Source organism: Syngnathus acus, chromosome 10 (assembly GCF_901709675.1).
Source record: "Syngnathus acus chromosome 10, fSynAcu1.2, whole genome shotgun sequence".
NCBI lineage: Eukaryota > Metazoa > Chordata > Actinopteri > Syngnathiformes > Syngnathidae > Syngnathus > Syngnathus acus.
Genome location: NC_051095.1, coordinates 20908133 through 20933801, shown reverse-complemented (window position 1 = coordinate 20933801; position 25669 = coordinate 20908133). Strand labels below are relative to the sequence as shown.

At 40.2% G+C, this 25669-nt stretch overlaps 1 protein-coding gene across 3 annotated transcripts in view; it reads left to right on the top strand.

Annotated features, from left to right (window-relative positions):
* nrg2b (neuregulin 2b) overlaps nt 1–4633 on the top strand; it is a 34933-nt gene extending 30300 nt beyond the window's left edge. For 2 of the 3 annotated variants that reach the window (XM_037261033.1, XM_037261032.1), the window contains 2 exons: nt 1172–1355; nt 1836–4633. In XM_037261033.1, the coding sequence (XP_037116928.1) occupies nt 1172–1355; nt 1836–2309 (658 nt within the window). In that variant the 3' untranslated portion in view covers nt 2310–4633. The remainder of the gene's footprint in view (nt 1–1171; nt 1356–1835) is intronic. The other variant, XM_037261034.1, reaches the window with a different exon arrangement.
* Nucleotides 4634–25669: the final 21036 nt, after the last annotated feature.

The following is a 25669-nucleotide window of genomic DNA, read 5'->3' as shown; positions in this document are numbered from 1 at the left end:
TTTCTTTTGATCAAGTCGCTTCAGTGGCTAGGCTTCTTTGAATTTCCACCAGTTTAAAGTTGTTTGATATGTCTTTACAAAGTTCAGAAAATTCTTTTAGCAAATAGAAGCAATGTGGCAAAATGGTCTGCATGTTTACCTCCCAGTCAAGAGGTTTTAAGTTGTAATCTTGGCTCAGGCCCTCCTCTGTGGACCGCCTCAGTCAACCTGTTAGAATATTCTCATTTGTGGGCTACAAAGTAATATACACTCCAAAACTATAGGGGGAGCCATTAAGTTTGAAAGTCCACTCATTCTGTAGGCTTCTTTCCTGTGTCTTTAAATCTTATGCCTCATTGAGCCAGTGGTCGCACAAAATCTATTTAGTTCTTAGCGACATCTAGTGGCAGGAAATATGTACAGACGCCATTCTGCATTAAAAGGACCTTGCAAGTTGATTATTTCTTTCAACATTTTCACTTTTTAGTACCAGCACCACAAACACAATACAGTGATAAAATGACAATGTAAAATGGTCTATGAATAAATACAAATAAAGCGAGTAAGTACAAAAAGATTCATACAGTACTGTTTTTTCAGGTATTTGCTCTTCTATTTTTATAAAGGCTTTCTATTTTTATTCCCTACATTTGAAAACGGATATATGTAATTTCTTCCTTTTTGTCATAATTAGTTTGTTGCAGTTTTCAACCTCTTCATGATGGAAGTGGAGAAACCATAGAGCAGGAATCAGAAAAGTGTTCCCTGAGTGATACAAACAATGTGAACAAAATCACATTCGCTCAGGCATCAACAAGGCCTACATTGTGCGATCGTTTGTGAAGAACAACCCAACCATTTTTATCCGAGCTTGGGACCAGTGCATGATTTTGGGTCACTGACTGATAATCGAATCCACACCTTCTGCATGTACCATTTAAATCACCGGGACAAAAAACATATATCATTTTGGTGTATTTTTCGTTGTGTGGAGTTGCTGCAGCCTTTTTCTGTTTGTACTTTTTTCCCGTTTTACATACGTACAAGAGTTGACGTTTACCAAAGCAAAGTTCTACGAAGGAACAGAGTATACTTTTGCCACCCCTGAAGGCTTTACAACATGTCAACCAGAAAGATAAAATATAATAAAATGAGTGAACACTGACAGTGTTGACTTTCTGTCCGTGTGCAGGTATGTGTCCGCGCTGACCACGCCAGCTCGCTTGTCTCCGGTGGAGTTCCACTACCCGCTGCTGCCGCCCCAGGTTCCTACCTTCCACATCACATCACCCAACGCAAGGCACGCCCTCTCCCTACCACCTGCCACTGCAGCCTACCACAGAGATGATGACCAGCCGCTGCTAAGATGCCCTGATGTAAGTACACAGGCTTTGTACGTCATTTCCCAAGATGCTGGTTGACTCGTCATTTGTTTGGATTTGGATTTTGTTTCCCCATTGGAAATGCAGAATAGAGAAAAGTCACTTCCAGGATTCCAATGCCACCTTATACGACCTTGATAAAGTGTACAAGTGTTATACTTGTGTCAAGTCTAGTGTTTTGTCAAGTCCATTTTAGTGGTTAGACAGGGATGTCCAACCAAATTTACTCAGATTATCCTGAGACCCAGAGAAAATGTTTTTGAATTTAATTTCTTTTACACCGCATCATTTTTAGGGGTCAAAAAAACATTTGTACAGAAACAAAAATGTCAAAACAGGTTTTTATTTATTTTTTACAATATGTCCTTTTGAGAGGACATCGGGACTCGGTTATGGCAAATGTGAAAAGCTTGTAAGCTTAAATACTGTTTGCTGGCAGAGCAAATATCTGGCAAGTGGTCTTCTTTGTTTCAGGATCACAGTTTGTACAGGCAGCCTCGACGACCGCGTCGACCCTACCTGACGGAGAGCACAGGAAGTCTCCCATCCAGTCCCTACCGTCTGCCTGATGAAGAGGCATATGAAACCACGCAGGAGTACGCCTCCTCAAGGGAGCCTATCAGGAGTCGACGGCGCCCGCGACGCAACCGACTCAATGGACACTTATCTCAGAGGTCAGCGGGCCTACGGGACTACAGGTCACAGAGCTTCAGCCAATCAGAGGAGGAAGAGGAAGAGGAAGAAGACGAAGGTCAAGGGGAGCACACCCCTTTCCTCAGTATGCAGAACATGAACATGGACCTGCCTTTAACCGTGCCAGGTTTCCACTCATCGTCAGGGGCCGACGCACGGACTCACAGCAGGCTGAGTCGGCCGGGGAATCGGAGCAACGGGCAGAGTCGCAGCGCACAGTCGCAGCGCTTCAAGTCAGACAACATGCCCCTTTAAGACTGCACCCCCACCCCCCAACCCCCACCCATGCAGACTTGCCCTCCCATGCCACACACACACCACTCCACCTCGCACACACCTCTTCCTTCTTCTGGACTAGAGACATGCACCAAGGAGAAATATTTTTATTTTGTATAACAGACAGATATTGTAAACAAATGAAATATTTATTTTGATTTCAGCAAAAATTGTCTACTAGCTAACAGCAAAGACTTTTTTTATAATGGGGGGAAATATTTATATGTAAAGGTTTTTTGATTTACAGCAGTATGAGAGACGAAAAAGTGAGAATTACGTGCCAATTTTTTCACAAGTTAGATAAATAGAATAATATTGTGGTGCCTTTTGCTGTATGCTCAAGTCGGAGGTCCCATTGAGTTTTGTAGCCTTTCTTATAAAGACTTCTCATTTTTATAGAGACCGATCCTCTTCCTTACTTTAGCTTTTTTTTTCTTTCTCTGATTTGGGATCCTCCTCTTTTTGAACTGTGATCTGATTATGTCATCATGCAATATTGAGTCTTTCTGTGTAAAAGTTGTCTGTTTACATATTGATTCACGCAACGCACTCGTCTCACAGACGCATTTGGGTCGTTTTGTCACTCGGATGAATATGCATCATTCATTTACATCTCTGCTCACTGCCCGATTTTTTTGTCCTGTGAGAAGTGGAATTGTGACTGGCGATGCGACATCACATTCTGATGTACGTGATCAGGGTTTTGAGAGTGTGTCCACAGTATGTGTGAGAGCCTCATTAAGCCTCATGTGGGTGGTGTCTTGTTTTACTAGCACGTTCCTTTCAACGATCTTCGCGCTGCCAGAAGCTCCATTGCACTGACCCTTCCCACGTGAGCAGTCTTTGGCCTCCCGAAACCCACCTGTTGAAATCCAGCCTGACTCTGGCCTCCTGTGGACTGCCAAGGCCACATATTTCCTATGCCAGCAGCTTAGAGCCGCACTGTGTCTCAGGACTTCCCCATCACATCACAGCCAAAAGACTTGAGCGGTGAGCGCTCGTCATCTCGACAACCTCTGTTCGCAGGCCAGAATCACCCCCCCCCCCAGCCCCACCCACCCTCACTCCCCTTGACCAAGTCTGATGCGTTCAGGTGAGGGGTGCGATTAAGAACGTGTGCGAAGAAAATGGAAGAGAGATTCGCTGTTCTTTTTGAACATCAAGAGGTTAGTGCTGTGTGAAAGTAGTCACGCATGTTGCAAATGAGTCTACATCTGTTCACATCTGACGCCGGGGCGTAGCACAGAATTTCGTGCACCCCATGCTCACTCTGGGTTCGTTTCTTTTAGTGCTACTGTAATGTTTGTGACACTCTGAGAAAAGTCATCACATTTCACTGCTCTCATGGGAAAGAAAATTATTCAAATGAAGGCAGGGCTGGCTCAAGGCCAATCGCTGGTGTAACACTTATTACTGCATCCTGCCTTGATATGTATCTCAATACTTTTATTGTTAAACTTATGTTGTTTGGTCACCTTGACTGAATGCTCTGTTCTACGTTTGTCTCCGCCTACGCCTTTCGTGTCTTTCTTTAGCCCTTTGAGACCTTCTGAAACATTGGTGAATCAAGGCCCCATCCTCTGCACACTACAGTATTATACGTAGTAGCGGTGACACCAGAAACCCGTAGATTTCAGATATGTACAGTGCATTGGGTCTAGAGAGCCTTCCAGGTTCAATGTATCAAATACAATAATCTTCACACTTTATTATTTTCACACAGGAGATGCATGGCTCACGGTAAAAAAAGAAAAGAAAAAAAAAGTATATTTAAAAAGAGAAAACCCTTCAAACCAGGGGTACAGTTAGAATGATTTCAACAAAACACATTATTTGGCTTCTTGGCTCTGAGATATGCCTAGTTTTGTCTTATTATCACTCGAATCAATCTGGGACTTGCAATGCGGAAATACTGTGAGGGTAGTGTGCTTTTAGAGCTAGTTGAATTGTAAACACTCCCACCCTCTTTCTCCTCACCCTTTAGCCCTCCAACCTGGACATACATGCAACACACATTTCATACACAACTAAGCACATACACTTACATATATAAGTACATACATGATCACACCTGCAACGCCCTTCCATATCTGTGTATGCGGCGCGGTTTGGCTCTATCATGTATTTTTTTTTTAAACAAATTCCCTTTCTTCTCCTCCCCCCTGCATGTCCTAGTGGTACTGGTAGTTGGGTGCATGGATTAAGCAGTCAGCAAACTGTTTCTTTTTTTTCCACTTGGTGAAAAAAAATTAATGTGTATTCATTTTAACATTCAGCAATAAATCCCCTTATCTTCAAGTCCATCATTCTTGGAATATGCTAGATTTTTTGCAAGTTTTATTAAGAAAGAAAACCATAAAAAAGTTCAAGACCACTCTATTCATATGAAAATAAAACTTTATTCCTACCATTTAAAAAGGCCTGTCATCTTTATGAAAAAATAAAGATTGTTTCTTTTGCTCACTGTAGTTCCAACACTCTCATCCAGTAAAGTCAAGTCCACGACATTTGCAGAGGTGTTTTTCTTCAAAGGATATGGTCCAAGATGAGGTCAACAGTATATTCTGGCAGGAGTCCAATTTGAAAGTAACGGCATACAATGGTGATAGGCATAATCAGTCATTATTATCCAGAATTTGGTCAGTTCGGTGCAATTGATATTTTTACACAATTGAAACAAAAATAGTGGCCGACTTGGCTGCAACCAGCACCAGTCTCATCGGGTTTGCCGTCTTAATGAACAGCATGACGTCAGCTATGGGAAGTTGAGCTTCATCCATACAGACCTCGGCTTTGGTACAACTCATCCAGGCCCCAATATTTCGCTTGATACGGCACCGATACATAAGCGTTTGTTGGGAACATTCAGAGAGATGATTTGATGAATTTATTTTCCCCGTAGTTTTTAAGGGTATTCAGCTGCGGCTGTGGGAGGTGGGCATTATTGTAAGTCCCAACCGTGACACAAATTATTTAAGCACACAGCCTGAATCACAGATAACATACTCCAGAGGTCTGTAATGTCATCAGCAACAGAATATTTCTCCACTTTGATTTTGGAAGAGATTGTACACTTAACACTAGTGGTGGGAAAATGAAGCTTCATTGCTTCATGAACCAGTTGTATCTTTTGACTCCTCTAGATGGCAGTTGATTTTAAATGAAGGGGTTCAAGAAATGGCAAGTCAGTATAATTTCAGGCCAATGTTGAACTGAGAGGGGGAAAAAAATCAACTGGTTCATGAAGCAAATTTAAAGCTTTCACTTTCCCATCACTTCTTAACACATTTGCCACAAAAGCTAGGGTAGAAAAAAAAGAAAGAAACAACACTGAGTGTCAACATCAACAACTTGGGCATATTTTTGCAATCGTAGGCATGTTTTGATTGCACATAGGAGAAGGAATGTCCGGACTTTGTGACCTACTTGATCTTAGCTGCACCTGCACCTTCAAGAAGTAACAATAAAATGTTTTTCTTCATCCAGTAGAATAAACGTTTGATACAGTGCATACCCCTAGTCTTTGAAGGGTGTTTGTTCCTCATATGCGGGTGTGGTGGAGAAGCAGTGACACATCTGCAGCCCAGTTTGCTGCAGGTCATAGTAGTCTGTTTGGTGACTACTTGGACGGCCCGATGAAATCCCTGAGAAAGGTTGAGATGGCAGCCATTGTACATGTAGCTTCTAGTGATGAATGGATGTTTGAGAATTTTGCCGGGTGTAATTCTCTCTCTCTGATCCCACTTGAACATTGCTTTTAACAGCTCGAAAAAACTGTCAACTTCATTGCTTCTCTCTGGAAACATCTGAATAGTTTACAAACATATTTAAACAGTCAGATTCATAGAACTCATAGCACTCAATTCGCGTGAGATCTTGCTCTCAGCGACCAACCTTGAGCATGTCTTCCAGAGAGCGTATCTTTAAACTCACTGTGTCGTTTGACTCGCCTGAATATTCTTTGTGTGTCTAAAAGTGGGGGACAAATATTTAATGATGACAAGTTCATGATACTTGAGTAGCAAATTTTTTGAACAGCAACGAATGGCGACAAGTATCATTATTTGCAAAAAGTTTTCAACCTATTCTCAATTGAATAGATTGCAAAGACAAGGTACCAAATGTTCAACATGATCAATGTTATTGGTTTCTCTTTTCCGCAAATAGTATTCGGTTGTTTTGAATTTAATGTCCGTTTGTAGTTGGAACACACCCAGTTACATTGATCAATTTCAACATTTAGTACCTTGTCTATGTTGTGACCCTTCCTTGATCAGTCATAGTACCATGGTATATGGGTTTGTGTGTCCTTATGTTAGAAGCTAAGTTGCCAACAAGTACGGTCAACTAGGCTAGGGCAAAGACAAACAGTTGCGGCTCGTCAGTAGAGGGCACCAGCAACTTTAGTTTTTACTTTACCTTGAAAATCCACTGATCCAAATCAGTCTTGTTGAAAAATTGCTTTGTTGCCCTTCCAGCTTTCAGAACATTGTCTGGTGGCAGCCCGAGGACACCAATCATGCATTCCAGCTAAACAGATAACAATATATCAATATTATGATAGGATATTAAAGTAAACGCAAGTGGATCCCGTGGTTGTAAAATGACATACAGCATATAAAAGAAAAAGTGTATAGAACTCATATAAATCTGAACATGCAAAGGCATTAGTTTATGATGATACACTTAAATAGTTGGAGAGCACTTTCATGATTGCTTCATTGGTCATGTTCTACGTTTCCCCCCCAAAAAAGAATGGAAATGGACTAACTTAATTTTGCATTACGCTGGTATTGTGTAAATGCACCTAAATAAAAATAACCTAACCTCCATCCTTACTGTATTACTATATATTACTACCATATTTCTTCTCAAATAAATGCTCATGTTTTCCAGGTGGTGCCACAGGATGAAAGTAATTTGTTATGACACCTGAGACGACCTATTTTCGTGCAAGTCCGGTGAGATTTGCAGTGTAAACCTGCGCAGGGCTGGGCTACACTTAAATTTAGGTATTTTCAGACTCATCCAAGCTAATGTGGCACATTTTAAAAGGGGCTTTTTGCGCTATTGCGTGAACACAGACAATAATAATAATAATAATTCAGAGCATTCAATCGACGCTGTTGTCATATTTATGAATGAAATGCATTGACATCCACTACACATGTCTGCGGAGCTCAGAAAATGCCCGCACCTCCAACAAATTCATTGAGATTGCATTACACTTCCTGCAACAATTCTTAGACAGGCTTCTAGTAGGTGTGTAAAGCCTAGTTTATTTTCAGGTCTAAGCAGGTCTAAATTACGTTATATAATACTGTGAGGTGAGAACGAGTAGCATACTTACTAATTCATAGTCTGTGATTCCCAAGAAAGGGAAAATGCCAAGTACCATCTTTAATAATACAACACCCAGTGACCAGATGTCTATGGCCTCTGCGTAAGGGAGTCCAAGGATAATTTCTGGGGCTCTTTTTGAAGAAGAAAAAACAAAGAAATATGTTGAAGCAAAAAAATGAAACAAAACACAGAGAATATAAAATGGCAACAATCTTTACAGGATAACCAACCTGAAATAAGCAACCTGTCTCATTATAACCTTCTTGACTTCATGTCTGGTAAGAGCCACACTGAAGTCAATCAGCTTCACTGTGAATGGCTGCTTTACCTGATCCACCAGCATGATGTTGTCTGGTTTAACATCACCATGGATTACCCCCACAGCTTTTAGTGCATCAAACGCCGTGGCAAGCTGGATGGCATCACGTACAGTACACGTTTAAGTAGAAAAGCCAAAAAACAACACATACTGTATCAGTGCCTGTGATAAGATTTATTGTTCATCCTCACTTGCTGAATGATGGGTCTGATGTTCTTAAGATCAATACAGCCATTTGCCTGAAAATATTCAGACAGGCTGATATCCAACATTTCGAAGACCAGATAATTGTCGTTGGAGAAGCCACCATAGTACTTAACAATGTTGTCCCGATCCAGTCTAATGTCCATCAACAACTGTAGGATGGATGCCTGGAAACACAAGTTTGATTATGGCCAACATCAATCTGTGTTGTGAAGAAGGACGAATACGAAAGCTGTTGTGGAGCAGCCCCTTTTCTTAGCAATGATTTACAGCAGGTGTTTCGCCATGTGAAACTCAAATGTGAACGAGCAGCAACACTAACAGTGTCATCCATTCTAAAATTGCCTTTCTAATTTTCTAATGTACAGCACTTTCTGAAATACATTTGAATAAAACCATCCATCTGTTTTCTATGGCAGCCAATCGCAACGCTCATACATATTATTCACACATCCTTAAAAATGGGACTCTTCAATTAAGCGGAAGTGGGAGGAAGCCAAGGTAGCTAGTGAAAGCCCACACAAGCATGGGAAGCACATGTAAACTCCACACAGGAGGCCCGGGCTAAGGTTTAAACCCAGATGGAACCTCTGGGCAACCTTGGTTTAGCAAAATATTGTTTCATTTTTTCCAGAATTCTACCGGTTTGTATGATAAATTAATCGTTAACGTTTTAGCTCAATCTCAAGAAAAGAACAATTATTAGTGGTTGTAAACAATAACCTTGCAAATTGGATGCAGAAAGCCTTTAAAAATCTGGTAAGTTAAAAGTCCGCATTCTTCATAGAATTGACGAGACTACATGTAGTAGGCAGGGCTTTGTCAGACATTTTAGGATCCCATCACAGCAAACTGTTTTCTTTTGAAATCACTGCTAATAAAAATGAAATCAGCAACACACCTCACGATGGATGGTCCTCCCTGGCCTGGGAATCTTCACAGCCATGTTTTCTTTTGACTCCCGGTCCAAACACTTGAGTACAACTCCATAGCTGCCTTTTCCCAAGACTTTGATTGTCTTATATTTTTGAGGAAGGATTTCTGAAATGAGGACGAAAACAGACCGACGTTAACAAAATTCCTGTTGCAACATTCGTAAACTCTTCTCCTGACTTTTATGATTATAGTGACATATGGATTATATAATCTAACGTTTAATAGATGGGTATCTCAAACTGTATACCTTTTAGTTTTAAAGTAATCGGGATTTTTTGGGTCATGTTGAATTTGTCATTTTAATTAAGGTACATTAGTTATATTGTTTGTATCTTTCTTCACTTTTTCCACACGTATGGAAGCATGCATGTTTGAAATGAAGTGATCTAACCTTTAATTGACTTTGGTTTCAAAGTTATGTGATGTCATCAAATGTGATGATCATGATGTCAGATGGACGACATCTAGTTTGGCGTGTGATTGACTTCAGAGTGAATACTGCGTATTGTTCAATTCTGATAATCCATCCATCCATTTTCTATACCGCTTGCCCCCACAGGGGTCGCGGGTGTGCTGGAGCCTATCTCAGCAGTCATCGGGCAGGAGACGGGGGACACCCTGAACCGGTTGCCAGTCGATCGCAGGGCATGTTTTTGGGATGTGGGAGGAAACCGGAGTGCCCGGAGGAAACCCACGCGGGCACGGGGAGAACATGCAAACTCCACACAGGGAGGGTCGGAGGTGGAATCGAACCGGCACCCTCCTAACTGTGAGGCAGACTGTCACGAAGTGATTGGAGCAGGTCGACCATATGCAGCTTGGACCAGGGTTTATTGAAGGGAAAAGGTAGTTGGAAGCGAGGATAAGGGGAACGAACTAAAAGAATCGGCAAACTGACACAACTTAATAAAACAATAACTGACTGACCGGGACGTGAGGCAAGAAGACAACAGACGTGAAGACATCAAATGTGACGACATCAATGATCCGACAGGGAGTGAGGGGCAGACAGGACTTAAATACACGACAGGTAACAAGAGGCAGGTGAGAATGATCACACAGGAGGGGAGGGGCGAGCACACAGGCACATGGACAGAAACTATTACAATATGCACATAATAAAACAACCGGGGACGAGACATGACACAGACGTGCTAACCAGTGCGTCACCGAGCCGCAATTCTGATAATAATAACAATAATAATAATAATAATAATAATAATAATTCAACTTAAATATGTTAGGGTTTATGTACTTTGAATCTGGAAAATATTCACTATTCCCACGCTTTGTTGTTATAGCCTCATTGCAAAACACACACACATACACATTACCGTGTTCATTTTTAAGCAACCCAATGAAAATTATGGTGCACTATGATTATTTCACCACTGGATGACAGCAGAGCATCACAGAGATGAACCAATGTATTGAGGTAGAGCAAGTAGTACTGTACTGTAAAATGGATTGATTGCACACGAGTGGGTTTGAGGAAGATAATGATTGGCACGGGCCCAAGCTTGACACATTTCCAATTTGAATTTGAAGTGGTGGCACCCAACGTTTTTTTATTTTTTTATATATTGAACCTCAATTTGTGGTGGTGACACCACTGTCTCCACCCATGCATATATACGTAAGTGGCACATTCTGAGCCTCATTGTAAGACAAGGTTGAGTTCACATGAGGCAAAATTTGACATTTTCACCTGATCACTGCATGTTCCATTACAATGTGGGAAGAATTAATGAATTTTAAAAAGTGATGTTCTATCTATTCTGCCTGCCTCCACTCAGAGCTCCCCTGGCCATTTTCTTAATGAACATGTCATTCAACACAGCACCTTCATGTAGGGATTATACTATTTAGCAAGCACAACTCTAATTCAGAGTGACTGTTCCATAAATTCAATTATTTTTCAATAATTTCCCTTGTGGTAAATTAAATTCACCCATCCATGTGGCTGCAGTGAAACTTTATGAGAATAGTCCTTTGAAGTACCTCTGAGGTCACAAAAAAAAAAGACAAGATGTGGTGACAAGGGGCCGGGAAAATAAAAAGATGAAGTGGAAGAGACTTATAGGTGCTGCACTACTAAGTTAGCAATGGATGAGAGAAAGCAAATCTTGAATAATCTTACAAACAAAAAAATCGCAGTACGAGCCAAATATGGATCAAATCATGGGATTATCTTTGTTGTGCACTGTGTGGCACTGTGACTAAGTGTATTTAGGAAGGGAGAATGAAAGAGTTGACTTGTTGACCCCGAAGTGCACATAGGTTTTGGACCGTTTTGGCAACCAGACGCTTTGTGTTTGAAGTTTTTAGCCTTGAAAAGTGATACAATAAACACACTATTTTTAGAAGAAGGCCCATGGAGTCCCCGTTGATGGACACATCGGAGCAACAGGTAAACAAAGCCATCAGTGTGTCAGACCAAGCTAAATCGAGCAACATTTTACTAGGCCAGTAGAGCTCAGCTAAACAAAATTCATGGAACTATTTCATGGGCTTTATTAACTGTGCAAAAGTATTGGGACACTTTATTATGAGGAATTTTTTTTTCTAGTCAGTCAAGCAGTCATTCGGACACTCAAAAAAACTGAATAGTAGGACAGTTAGCTTCATTTACAACAGGTATGTATGTACACACAATTTCTGAAGAGAAAATCTAATAACTGAAGGTGAGTCTATATATAATCATACTTTTGATGTTGAAGATCTTCAAGACAATGCATTATAGTGACATTGTTTTTTTATTTCCCCTCCTGAAGGATCATCAAAGACTTAGGTGAACATTAAAGTTTAAAGGAGCAGGGATGAGGTAGAAACAGACGCTTTAATTAGCAGTGGAAGAATTGCTCAGCGGTGTGTGTGTGTGTGTGTGCGTGTATTTAATTACTTTAATTAGCAGAGGAGTCAGATGAAATGGAAAAATCCACACAGTGGCATTTCTATTAAGGTTCCCTCATTTTCGTATTGTTTCTCTTCAGTATTGGTTGTTAAAATATAATGACATTGGACTTGGATGTAATGATATCCATATCCTTAGTTAAGACGGCCATCTATCGAAATAATACACAGTAGAAGCAGATTGTCTTGCGTTGGAATCAAAATGATCAGTATAAATATCACATCTTGTAGATTTTGCCTCAGGAACTGGTGAAGTGGAACCTGCTTAAAGCCCCAAAAGCCATATCATTTGGAATTCACGCTGTATTTTACAGGCTTCTAGGCTTTATAATTCAAACCACAACAATGCATTGTCTGATATGTCAAGAATTCCTGTGAGATTTCAGCTCATTTGGTACCTGAAAGATGAACTGGTGTTTTGCTTCTTGGGGTGGGGGGGACTTTCGTCTTTTTGTGATGCTACAACACAAAGTGATGTTAAGATGAAAAGTGCAAAGATAACCTGCAAACTAGAAATGGAGCATGACATTATAGTATGATAGTTGCAATACAACTATAGTGGTCAACATCAATGTGTATTCCAAAAGATGTGTTTGAAATGCTTGAATTAGGCTACTCCTGCATGTAGAGACCACTGATTAAAAATTAAATGTCTTAATAGGCATACGCACAATTGCATGTTTTAATAAATTAATTTGAAGATGAAATAAAAAGTGAGAACCCACCAATATTCAAATATTATTACTCAGAAATGGATTTAAAAAAAAAAAAGCTTACTATACAAACCGGGTGGATCGTCATTTATGGTGAGCTTTTAATTCTCACTGATGTCTACATATGAATTGTAATTAATGTTAATTAGATACCAGGCTGAGCATAGTTTTCTTTTTGAAATGTTAGAGTGACTTGGCTATTTTAGGGAAAATGAAATAAATGAGTAACTGACACATAGTAAAGGTTTCAAAAAATCTGAATATATGAATGTGTTAGTTAGAAATATGCAGAGAGGAACTGTACATTTATTAATTCCAGCCATGCATGCCACTATGTGACAGACCTTCTTTTACATCTTCCCTCCCCTTCACCTGTCAGGATTCTTTGAAGGGAACTTACTTTGGAAAATCACATTTTTAATTGTCGCTATACATGCCCTGTGACTAACTGGTTCGTGTGATTCGCCTGAGGTCAGCTGGAATCTATTCCAACTCACTCATGAGCCCGAAGAGGATAAAATGGACGGATGGATGTAGTACACAATTGGTTGAATCTCTGGAGTGCCTGCTCACCCATCAAGTGTGAAATTGCACAACCAAATAATCGTTTGCAACCTGAATATTTCCAAAAGTAATTCTGAGCAAGACCTTGAGCATTCTGCTGAATTGTGCTGTCAAATTTCCTTGAGTGGGACAAATAAAGGAACATCTCACCTTAAATTTGGTTAATTTACATGACATCAACACCACCCTAAGTATCTTCACCTATGATTTAGCAGATCTTACACATTTAAGTGACAGCTGGACTCCTCTGTCTAAACCAATGTTTTTGCTGGTGTCAAGTATAATTCATCTAGCTCATAAAGTGGTGACGCTGTGAGCGAGAATATGATCAATGCTTAATATTTTTGTGGGGGCTGGCATATGCTGCACACTTCAAACTCACTTTTTAGATCCAGGGCTCAACTAGTGAGTAGCTCTGTTCCTCGTCTTCATGGTAACGGGAGCTGCACTTGCCGTTAGTTCTGCAGTTGAGGATTTTCTGCAGGATTCAGGATTTCAGCAAGAATAAAAAGTGGTGTGAAGTGTGCTTTTATTCTTAATCCTTGGGGTATTATGACAAAAGCATGTCACACACACTTTGAAACACCCATTTTAAATTGCGAAATCAAATGTGCAGCAGAATGAAACACGCTCATTACCTGCAAAATGAAAAAAATGAATGTTTTATTTGAACATTCTTTAGTTCGCTAGTTCTGTGAAGCTGGCTTTGTGTTTATATTGGTGAAAATCTGGTCCAATGTTTACTTCCTTGAGTGTAAGGTGTTTATGTATTTCTTTTGTTTTTACTGTTTATGCAATCACAACAAGTTGGCCAAAGAGACTCAAGGGGCAATTTTGAAACAAGATTCCATTTTAACCTTTTATGTGCATGAAAAGACTAGACACTTACCGGCACTGGAATATTAGAATGTCTCGAATGTTTTGCTATCATTTTCTTTTTTTAACATCTGGACAAATTGGCACTGGGTAGCACGTCCGCCTCACAGTTAGGAGGGTGCGGGTTCGATTCCACCTCCGGCCCTCCCTGTGTGGAGTTTGCATGTTCTCCCCGGGCCCGCGTGGGTTTTCTCCGGGCGCTCCGGTTTCCTCCCACATCCCAAAAACATGCTTGGTAGGCCGATTGAAGACTCCAAATTGTCCCTAGGTGTGAGTGCGAGTGCAAATGGTTGTTTGTCCCTGTGTGCCCTGCGATCGGCTGGCAACCGGTTCAGGGTGTCCCCCGCCTACTGCCCGATGACGGCTGGGATAGGCTCCAGCACTCCCGCGACCCCCGTGGGGACTAAGCGGTTCAGAAAATGGATGGATGGATGGACAAATTGGCGCCGTCAACTGATATTGCGATCATCATCCTTAGTTTAGGTCACAGGTGTCAAACTCAAGGCCCGGGGGCCAGATACGGCCCGCCACATCATTTTATGTGGCCCGCGAAGACAAATTGTGCATAATATTCGTGTGTCATTACTAGAATTGCAAATTGTCTACACTTTTAAAAATATCTTTTTTTTTTTTTATATTTGACCAGTTTTTACTAGTCTGATTTGAAAATGAGTTATTTGTCAGTTTATTTTGTAGCTTATACTGTATATAATATGAGGCGCTCATACATTTATTTGGGTTGACAGTCATAATGGCCCCTTGAAAGAAACTATGACTACAATGCGGCCCGCGAAAAAAGTTAGTTTGACAACCCTGGTTTAGGTAATGCTCATATTTGGTTTAATCTGCCTTTGTGTGTGGGTGGGTGCATACTATATGGACTTGGTGTAAATGGTGACGGTTGTAAAGATCGGACATTGTTGTCTCTGTATTTCTATTGTAAAGCCTCCAGCACACCGGTACAGTAAAATATTGTCATGTTACTTAAACAGAAGAGATCAAGTCATCCATTGCACATAGTGATTAGTTTTTCAAAAGCAAAACGTACAGCAAAACATACTGTTGGCAAATACTGTCGGAGTGAAAGGGCTGAGGAAGGCCACCAACACCATTGGATCTTTTCTCTGTCGGCCGATGTCTGCTCAATGCTTTAAAATTATAAATCATATATTGTACGTTCTATACAAGCGACATGTTCAGCCAACCCGAATCCAAATACATGAGTGTCTTCCATTGGTTGAACAAGATTAGAAATTTAATGGCAGTCTGGGATAATAAATAAAACTGCATGACATGGGACATTGGGATGAAACCAATGCTGCACTTTTACTGGAAAGCTGGAGGAAAGATACATGGACGTAAGAAAGGCAATGTGCTGTAGAAGCAAAACCAGGACAAGGCAGAAGTTAAGTTGTGAACCCTTTGTGTGCGTGTGTGTTTGTGTGTGTGTATGTGTGTGTGTGTGATGAGGTGAAAGGTTGACAGGATTATGATGTCATCAGGGGACATTTAGTTGACAGGGGCCATGCAACAGATGGCCCACCAAGATGAGTATGAAAGTTGGTATGACTTTATCTCATTGAAGTGTGCTTGTGCGTGTGTCTCTGCATGTGTCAGTATTCAGGGACACCTTTTGTTTCAGAAGTGAGATGACGATAATTGGTCCAAAAGGTCCGAGGTTCAAAGTTAACTAACGCACAATCATGCGGTGAAGAACCACATATTTCAGTCTTTGTGTGCTTTGTTCTTTTTTCTAAGACTGTCCTTGAGTGTTTCCACTTTGAATAAGAATGAGAGAAATTCATTTGAAGGACGTGGCAACAGAAAACAAGTTTTGCATCAAAAGGAAAAGTTACAGTAACGTCTTATGTCCTTTCATCCACCCATATGGCAAAATAACAAATTGGATGTATAAATCAACTATGAGAGTCATTTTATGGTTTCATCTGTAGTGTGCAGGACATTGCAGTATTTACTGTACTGTATAATGTCAAACTTAAGAAAATACATACCGTAATTTTCGGACTATAAGTCGCACCGGAGTATAAGTCGCACCAGCCATAAAATGCCCAAAAAAGTGAAAAAAAAACCATATATATGTATATAAGTCGCTCCTGAGTATAAGTCGCCCCCCCACCCAAACTATGAAAAAAACCGCGACTTATAGTCCGAAAATTACGGTAAGAAGAAATAAGAAATGCAAGAAGACCAATGCGATACCGAAGTCTTTTACTATCCAACTGCGAGAGTTTTGTAAGAACCCCAACGGTGTGTGTACCCCCAAGATTAGATGTCTGGATTGTAAATGATTTCAAAAAGGTGGGGGACGGAAATGTTGGGTGAGGGTATGTTTAGCAACTATGATTCATTGTGGCGCACAAAGTTGCAGCTTTCGACTGTCATTCTAATTTGATGTCCTTCCTGTCGGGACTAAGGGAAAATACTGGTGCCCGTGATTCTCTTTGCAAGTGCATTATTTGACCAAACTCATTCCATTTCCATTTCTTAGAGGTTATATGTGTGGTCTTGTCCCACCGCTAACATGTCAAAAATTGGAGTGATCCTTTCAGCGAAGACTCAAATCCATGCTTTTGTCTCATCTACATTAGACTATTGCAATGCTTCTTGTGGGAATGATTACTATGATCAATAGTTCCAGTTCTACCTCTTTTTGCCATTGCTGTCTGCATTAAACTTCAGAGAGCCACTTTCAATTTCCAATTGTTTGACAACCGTCTGCGTTGCTATATATTTACATAATGGAACAGACAAGCTGAAAAGCTAAAAAGGCACGTGTTTCTTGTTCTGACTGAAGGAACATTTCATTTTAAGTCTGGTTTCCCTGGAGAGTTGATTCTGTCCATCCGTATAGTTAATAGCTTTTACTTTCCCATGGCCTTACAGCATTTTCAGTAGGGACATTGTGCTAGGCACGGGAACATTTACAATTATTCAAGGCAGACTAATATTGTGACCTTTAGGATGTGCAGAGGAACATTAATTATCTTTAACCTTCCTGAACTTGTGAGGATGAGAACAGCTTGACAGCAGTACGACAATTACAGAAACTTGATTGCTTAAACTATGTTTTTAAATGGTTATGCTCTGTTTATGCTAAGTTTCTGGGTCTTGTTTGCCAGAAATGTGCATCACAGGATTTTGACAATGTTTTCCCCCTACCCATTTAAGTCTTGTTGATTTTTCTTATGGTCTATCAATCACTTCTCTTTCACAGTGAAAGGCTACTGTTGTGCCCCGGGGGCTCAATGACACATGACATTTCAGCCACTACATTTGATGGGGTCACTCACTTTTGTCACGTTCTATCATGGCTTTATACAACGAATGTCAAACTATGGCTCGTGGGCAAAATGTGGGCCACAGTGCAATTATATTTGGCCTGCGAAGAAAAATTGTGCATCGACTTTGTGTCCATAGTACAATTGCAAATTGTCTTCACTTTAAAAAAATAGAGATGTTCCTTTTTTTTATTACCATTCATCTTTTTAAAAATCTGAACAGTGTTTACTGGTCTCTGATTTCAAAACTAGTTATTCATCAGTTTGTCGTGTAGCCTAAGATGTAGTATGTATATAGAAGATGTTGACAGTCATAATGGCCCTCAGAAGAAAACTATGACTGATGCAGCCCGTGACAAAAATGAGTTTGACACCCCAGCTTTATACACATTAAAATGAATGTTGAAAAGCTTTTTCTAAAAAATACATATTTTTGTTCATCTATCGAGGCTAGGGCCAAATAGTGACAGGGAGAAGAATTAAATGCTCCGTCATTAGATGGCAGAGGATAAAATAACTTTTGGATGCACCTGTTGCCATTCACACATTAGAATGTGTCTTAGTGTTCTGCTACTATCAGTCTTGTGTTCAATTAACCAGCCCCAAATTACACACTCATTAAGTTTATTATTGAGCATATTCAGCTGTATAACGATAACCGCCTTCAGATTTCTCTCCGATGCCCAGATTGGGTGCTTGAAGACCACCCCCCCAATCCTGGGCACTCACATTCCAACAATCCCCCCCCCCCCCCCCCTTTAACCAGCTGAAGTCACGCAGTATACTGAATGCATTGATCAACCTTTAAAATTTGAGAAACCTTGATACATTGCATTCCTGTGTTTCATTTTTTGTGATCCATATCTGATCATGTTCTGCATTTGACTTCCCTAGATGAATCTATTGGAACATGAGTTATATCTTATAATTACAAAGTGCAATGTTTTAATTGATTTTTCTCACCGGGGATTGCTAGAACGTTGATTAGATTCGTTGTACGGAAGCATTGTTAAAAATGACAAAAAAGAGATGCCTGTGAATCTTCACTCCATTCTGTTCAATTTACAGCTATTCGCATACGGGCTGTCATTGGCTCATAAAGTCGGTTCAGCCTATCAATGAGCGGGAGGCGGATTTGTTTCTTGAGTTATAAGCCAAACCACTTCCTTCTCTGGCTTCTTCCTGGAACTTTATTCTTGAAGCTCTCTTCTGCTCTGCATTGCTTCAGGCCCTTTTTATGACCTTCCCAATGGGGTTGGGGGCCAAAGCCTTGCCCCTTTGTTCATACAGAGAGTACGGCTGATCTCAATATGAGACTCAGCTGCCACGTACCCTTTTCTTTTTGACTATGTGCCAGCTCTTGTCCAGCGAGTGTGAGCTCACGTCGGCGCCTGCCCGACTCCACCATGGTGGACTTGGTGTGCCAGAACCTTTTACGGGCCCAATCCAGGCCAAACACTGCAAAAGCCAGGTGTGCATCAGAGCACCCTCTGACCATGTGCTGTGCAGAACCAGCCTTTTTCAATTTTTCCATTTTCCATTTTTTTCTTCTTATGTGGCCTGGCTTACTGCAAAGACACTTCTGAATGGCCTCCAGCTTCAGACAAGAACACAATCAGTGAGTGCAATTTATCAGTGTACAAACACTGGTGCTTAGATTTGGGGAACAGGAGTTAAATTGGTTCACCTTTTCGCACATTAACACCAGTTCATGCCTAGACCGCTATTGTTTATCTTGTCTATCTGGTTATATTCTGATTTTGTTGCTATTTTCTCTTTGTAGTTGGATTTCTCTGTTAATGTACTCATCATGATTTCCATGTAGATTTAGACAATACATATCTACATGATTAAACGGCATTGGCTGTGTCTGTCTGTCTCTGTCTGTCTCTCTCTCTGTCTCTCTCTCTCTCTGTCTGTCTCTGTCTGTCTCTGTCTATCTGTCTCTGTCTGTCTGTCTCTGTCTGTCTGTCTGTCTCTGTCTGTCTGCCTGCCTGCCTAAACCAAAATCAGGGACCTGTAGGTTTTTCCAACCAAACTCATTCTATTAACTGTGGCCGCCTACGAATCTTAGAACTAATTCCAGGTTATTCGTTCGTTTAAGCCTTCTTAAACCATTGCGAAAAAAACGTGTTGCGGTTGATTATATTGCTGGCAGTAGATTTGCGCCATCATTAACAAAATAATTAATCATTTAATGAACTAATTGATAATTATTTATTTAATTTAATCCTTAATTACCCCATATTTGCTCCATTATTGTGACATTTTTGTTAAGTGCAGTCAGATTTTTCTAAGATAAAAAGGGTCTCATGGTTCAATAAAGGTTGGGAAACACTGCACTCATCCATCATGTGTACAAAAATATGCAAAAGAACCACCTACAGGCTGGCTCATGAAAGTGGCTCACGCTTTTCCACTTCAGGTAAATATTTTAACACTCCTATTTACTAATTATAAAATAATTTCTATATTTTTAATTCATTTATTTACATGCAAGGCTTTTATTTTGAATGTCTTTCTTTACACACTGTGTACATCTAGTCGTTGTATGATTAAGATATGCAAAGCAATTTTCCAATTGTGTACTTCAGGGGGCCTGACTACTTTTCGTTAAGCAAACACAAACGCTCCTTCCCTGCGGTTTGCAACTTGCCTCCAAGACTTATCTGTATAACAAAAAATATGCTTATGTTTAGTTATTTGAATATATGGCAGTTGCACCCCAGGAATTCTAAACATAAAGGATGGAAAACATAGAGCACTGGGTGTCTACTAATCTTTTTTAGGGTTTGAAATTAATCACTGCACAAATTACTGTGAGACTGATGTTTCACACAGGACATGCAGAGCAAAACAATCACGTTATTAGCAAAGTCATTATTCTCTGCACACTTTCAATTTGCTTTCATTATGTTTCCCATCACTTTCTTCAGTGTTATTTGCTCTCCCTTTTTCTTGTCTATATGTATGTTTTCTGAATAGTGTTAATCATTTCACTACCACATCAACAAGTTTACACATTTCTATGTAGAGTTCTATGTACATATTTTGGCTTCCACCCACAGTACCGAAACATGCATGGTATTTTTTTGCACGAAATATTGTCTCATCTAAACTGCACATGCACTCCACCCCTTAAATATCTAGGTTCAATTACAGCTTAAACATCAGCCCGAGGTGCAGAAACACACGCTGTCATCGTGGATGAAGACATAAGATGACAACATTCACACACATAGACATCAATGCGCTGCGGCATGTAGATCAACTGAGACTCTTTGACCATTTTGGCACCTGTCACTTTGTTTTATTTTTTTCCTTCTTTCTCTCATTCATTATTTCAAAGCATGACCTACCATCCTTGAGTTTCCTCTCATTCTATTACATGCACTTTTTTCGAGCGGTGGTAAACTCATTAATTCACTCATTCAACTCTCTAGAGTGGACTGTTTGTCCCTCTGTGTCAGACTTGATGTTATTCGGGAATCATGTGGAAGTCAATAACTTCAGAGGGCCTGCAGCCTTGAGTGTCTTTTAATGTGTAGTCATGTCTGTCAAACGATTAAAGCCTTAGTTCTTTCAATGCGTCATGCAAGATGGTTTCCATTTGAGTTGATCAATTTTTTACAAATCTATTACATTTATAAAATTTGTTATTCTCTTTGTCAAAAGCATTCAACACAGAGTGGTCTTTTTTCATTGTGCATGGGGTGTGTTGCAGTCATTTTACTCAGCATATAGATGGGGAAGCTCGCATTCTTTCAGTTTTGATCACTGATTACGCCTCAGTTTCAAGGAAAGAGGTGGCAAATGTATCAAGGAAATCCTGATTTGTATTCCCCAAACTGTATTATTATTATTTTTAAAAAAAGCAGAGATTCATTTATTTTCTCTTTGTTTAAGTCATTAAAATAAATGTCCTTGCGCCATTTTAGAATTAAATTAATCTATTACGAGTGTCTTTCATCAATTTCCACAAACTAGAGAGGAGTCTGCTAATGAGGAGCTGTGACACAAGGAGCACACAGGACACGGAAGTGGCAAAGCAAAACGTTTTATATACAAAATGACAACAGGTAGTTTGTTCTTGTGCCTTCTTGTGTCTGTTGTATGCACCGCTTCGCACAGTCACAGTCTTGCTGGGAGAAAAAAAGAAAGAAAAACATTTCAATTTTGCTGTCACATACCTAAAACCTGGAGGCTAGCTTACCACAGTCTGTATAGAGGGGAAGGTCACAGGTGGATATTCAAATCATTTGCAACAGGGCAGGAGTGATCAGCTGATCATCAAGATTAATGGAAGTATGACAACGATCCTGTTTATTTAAATTAGGTGTGTCAAGGAGGGAAACATCTAAAACAGGCAGCTCTCGAATACCAGGGTTGTCGACTGCCAAAAAGGGTTGCCTACCGGCAGTCTGGCATGCCTCCAGATAGCACAACGGCTATGGGCACAGATGGCACAGCGACCTCTTGCTCCTATATTGTGTGTTGATACCCATTGGTGACCATAAACAGTGACATGCCCATGGACAAGGAGGTGAAGGAATTGTGGGAATATTCAACCCATGGAAGATGTAGGCTCCATGCAGCCCAATAGCACCTGAAAATATTATTTCTACTTGTCTGAACAAAATAATTTGAAATATATGTATGAAAGGATGTGGTTGACAAGGATAGCCACAGTCTCAAGGGCAGAGAGAAAGTTTGGGCAGTGTAATGGGACTAACCATCCTGGAGAATCAACATGACTGACTGTGTTTCCATCCCAGAAAGGCAGATCCCGCAGGTGGAACCAGGAACGCCTTGGGATGGGGAAAGGTATCTCGAGACCCATGGGGGAATATGAGAGACATCCCTCAGTAGCAGATGAGGTGGGCTGCGACAAACTCCCTCGGCTATCCGATGCCACCACAAGCGTTGTTGCCTGAACTGGAGAGTTCAATTCACCCCATTATGGCAACCCAACATGGAGGAGTGTCCCTGTTGGAGGACTTCAGAGCAGACAAAATGTGGGATGAAGAGGCGATTCTAGGATAAGAGCCAGGATCTGGTTGTTGTTGTGCCTCCAGAACCGCCCTCTCGATGTCCGCCACAGCCACTGTGATGAAGCGTGAAGAGGTAGGGATGTTCTCATTGTCTTGTTTCTCTGGCGAGCTATCACGTATGTGAGAGAGAGCATAGGGCTTAACATTATAGGAGCTCGGTTGACAAAACAGGGATAAATTAAAGCACCTCAAGACCAAGACTTTAGATGCTTGGCAGATTGCATGTATGTGAGGTTTTTGTAATCTGTTAATACCAGGAAGGGGATCTCTCTCCAACCAATGTCCACACTCCTGGAGGGTGGCCACCAAAGGCTAAAATCCTAAACTTGATGGCATGGTCTGCAGTGACTGAAAACTCTTACATTAACCGTTTGCTGGAGGATTGATTACTAACTTTAATAAAATAAAGTAATATTACTCATAGACACCAAGTAAAGGACCAAAGCACAGTCACGAAGAACCCCCCCACCCCCCTTCCACAGTGCTCTTGTTGGACAGTCTCTTTTAGCTCTTGGTTTGCTTTTTGTCTCATATTTTAAACTGGATGGATGGTTTCCTCCTACTCCAAAATCAGGAATGGTATTTTCCAGTCTGTACATTCAGCATGTCTTTTTGAATCAGATAGTAGCCTGCTATCTTCTGGCATTTGTGATATTTAGAAAGGATCTCTTATGCTTAAGGCCAATCAGGATGACATTTTGATGTGATTGCCCTGTCTCTAGTCCTTAACTACATTTTGATTTAACACCACTTGCAAAGTCTTTTTGACGGCATAGAATGATAAGGCATGACAAATGTCAATCAAGGGTCTACAGTACAATCATGGTTTATATCTAATATGTTACTGTAGCGGATTTTTTCAATTAGTATTTTTATGACAAACGGCTCGATTCTTAGTTTTACAACTCCAACACAGCAGCGGAAGGAAAATGAGGTTTTTTATTTAATATTTGGGGGGGAAATACACATATGTATTTAAGGCATTTTATTCATTCTGCAGTTATGAAGAAGTGAAAATGAATTAAAAAGAACAAACATCTTAGGGGGTGGTTATCTTGCCACTTGCTGTTCGCTGAAAATGATCTCAGTGCCGAAGGGCTCAGGTAACAAACAAGCACGCCTCACCAGTTTTCTAGGTTTAGTCACGTGATGTTTGCAAGCTCAGCCCAAAGAAATTATGAGGTCATTTTCAGCCAACAACATATGGCAAAATGGCTGCCCACTGAAATGGATAAAAATGATGGAATTCTTATTCTGTAAACGCAATAATAGTCAGAATACTGTGTTAAGACTAGTGGGGGCACATAGAACATATTGCAAGGACAACTTTTGACTTGACTTCCGCTTTTAAAGTTTTATTTAAGATTTCACACAAATGTAAGTCACCATTTAGTAATGACAATGTTTTAGAATTTAAGAAAAATAATTTGGCAATGACCATTTCAATAGCCTAATCTAAACCCAACAGTAAATGCTTTTCACTTGTTGGACACAAAAGTAATCTACAGACGGGCAGAAACTAATTAATCTAAAATTTACAATCTAAAATGTTTCACAACAATGTGGAAATCTGATTTGAGTAAGTAATTAAAATCCTGAATGAATTTTCCCCTGCCCTGTTCATTAGCCTACAAAATGATAAATATGCTAATAATGTTAATATTGTATTTGTTATGGGTTTACAGCCTTGGAATTTGATTAAATTCTAAAAAACATCTCTAGGCAAGTACACTACCGTTCAAAAGTTTGGAGTCACTCAGAAATGTCCTTATTTTTAATGTAAACTTGCTATTTTTCAATGAGGATAATATTCAACTAATCAGGAATACACTCTATACATTGTTAATGAGTTAACTGACTATTCTAGCGGCAAACCTCTGGTTTTTAATTCAATATCTTCATAGGTAGTATATGAAGGCCCATTTCAAGCAACTATCCCTCCGGTGTTCTAATGGTCCATTGCCTTTCCTAACAGTGCTAGCCTGATTAGAAAACCCTTGAAAACCTTGCATACGGCTGATATTAACCTAGGTAGTGGTTTATGTCTTGGTTGGACTGCGACTTCTCACTTGCATATATTGTAGGCGACAAGGTCTGTGTTGCCCGGATGTGTGTGTCAGTGATCGATGGACTACAGATGGTCTGGGCTCCCTCTAATTATGCTGCGATGCTGGAGGAAGTCCTGCACAGAGGTCATGCAGGACATGCATGAATCCACATAGACATGCACACGTATACTCTCGTTTTAAGAGCCAAAGAAATGCATTGATAAAGCACTATTTTCCCCACCGCAAAAAAAAGTTATCAAACGTGAGGCATCATCGCCCGATCTTAATGTTTAATGAATAGTATGCAGACAAAGTGCTAATGACAACTTTAGAATAACAAATGCTCATTGCACTGTGCAAGGTGGACTGATTGTTTGAATGCCACTGCTAAGTATTTTTTTCTAGCATTAGAGAGAACTTGTTTTCTGGTTTACAATGAAATCAACTGTGAAATGATGGTACCATATATCATACCCTCTCAACTCAGCCGTATTAAATCAAATCATAATCCCACTGAATCCAACCCAATTGTTCTACTTATCACCTTCAGTGTATTGAGGTACGTATGAAATCATCTTTTATTGGAGAGATGCACACCCTTAATATAGTGCAGTATATAAGTATAGACTCTCCTGGCGAAACCTACACCAGCAGCCACTGTCTGTTGTGATGGTGACACCACTTAAATATTTTCTCACAGAATTAAACATAATGTGCTTTGATATTTCTTTGCATTGTTTTATGTATATCAGTTTGATTAACTTGGGAAAAACCTCAAAGACGACAAAAGTTATGGTGGATTCCACAAGTTCTCCCAAAACCTTTGGGCCCTCAGAGGCTCTGGACTGAGTGGATTTGATTTTTTTGCCTAAAATTTAATAATTGTTGATTTTGTCTGTCTGTCTTTTGTTGTTGATCTCCCTCATGTGCGTTTGTGTCTCAATGGATCATTTAATTACCCCCCGCCCCTCAATCTGATTTAAAACCTCAACAGAAGACACATCCTCCACACTCTTTATGAGCTGATATGCTTTAATCTTCTCGATTAAAGGCTGTGTGGTCTCACGGTGAAA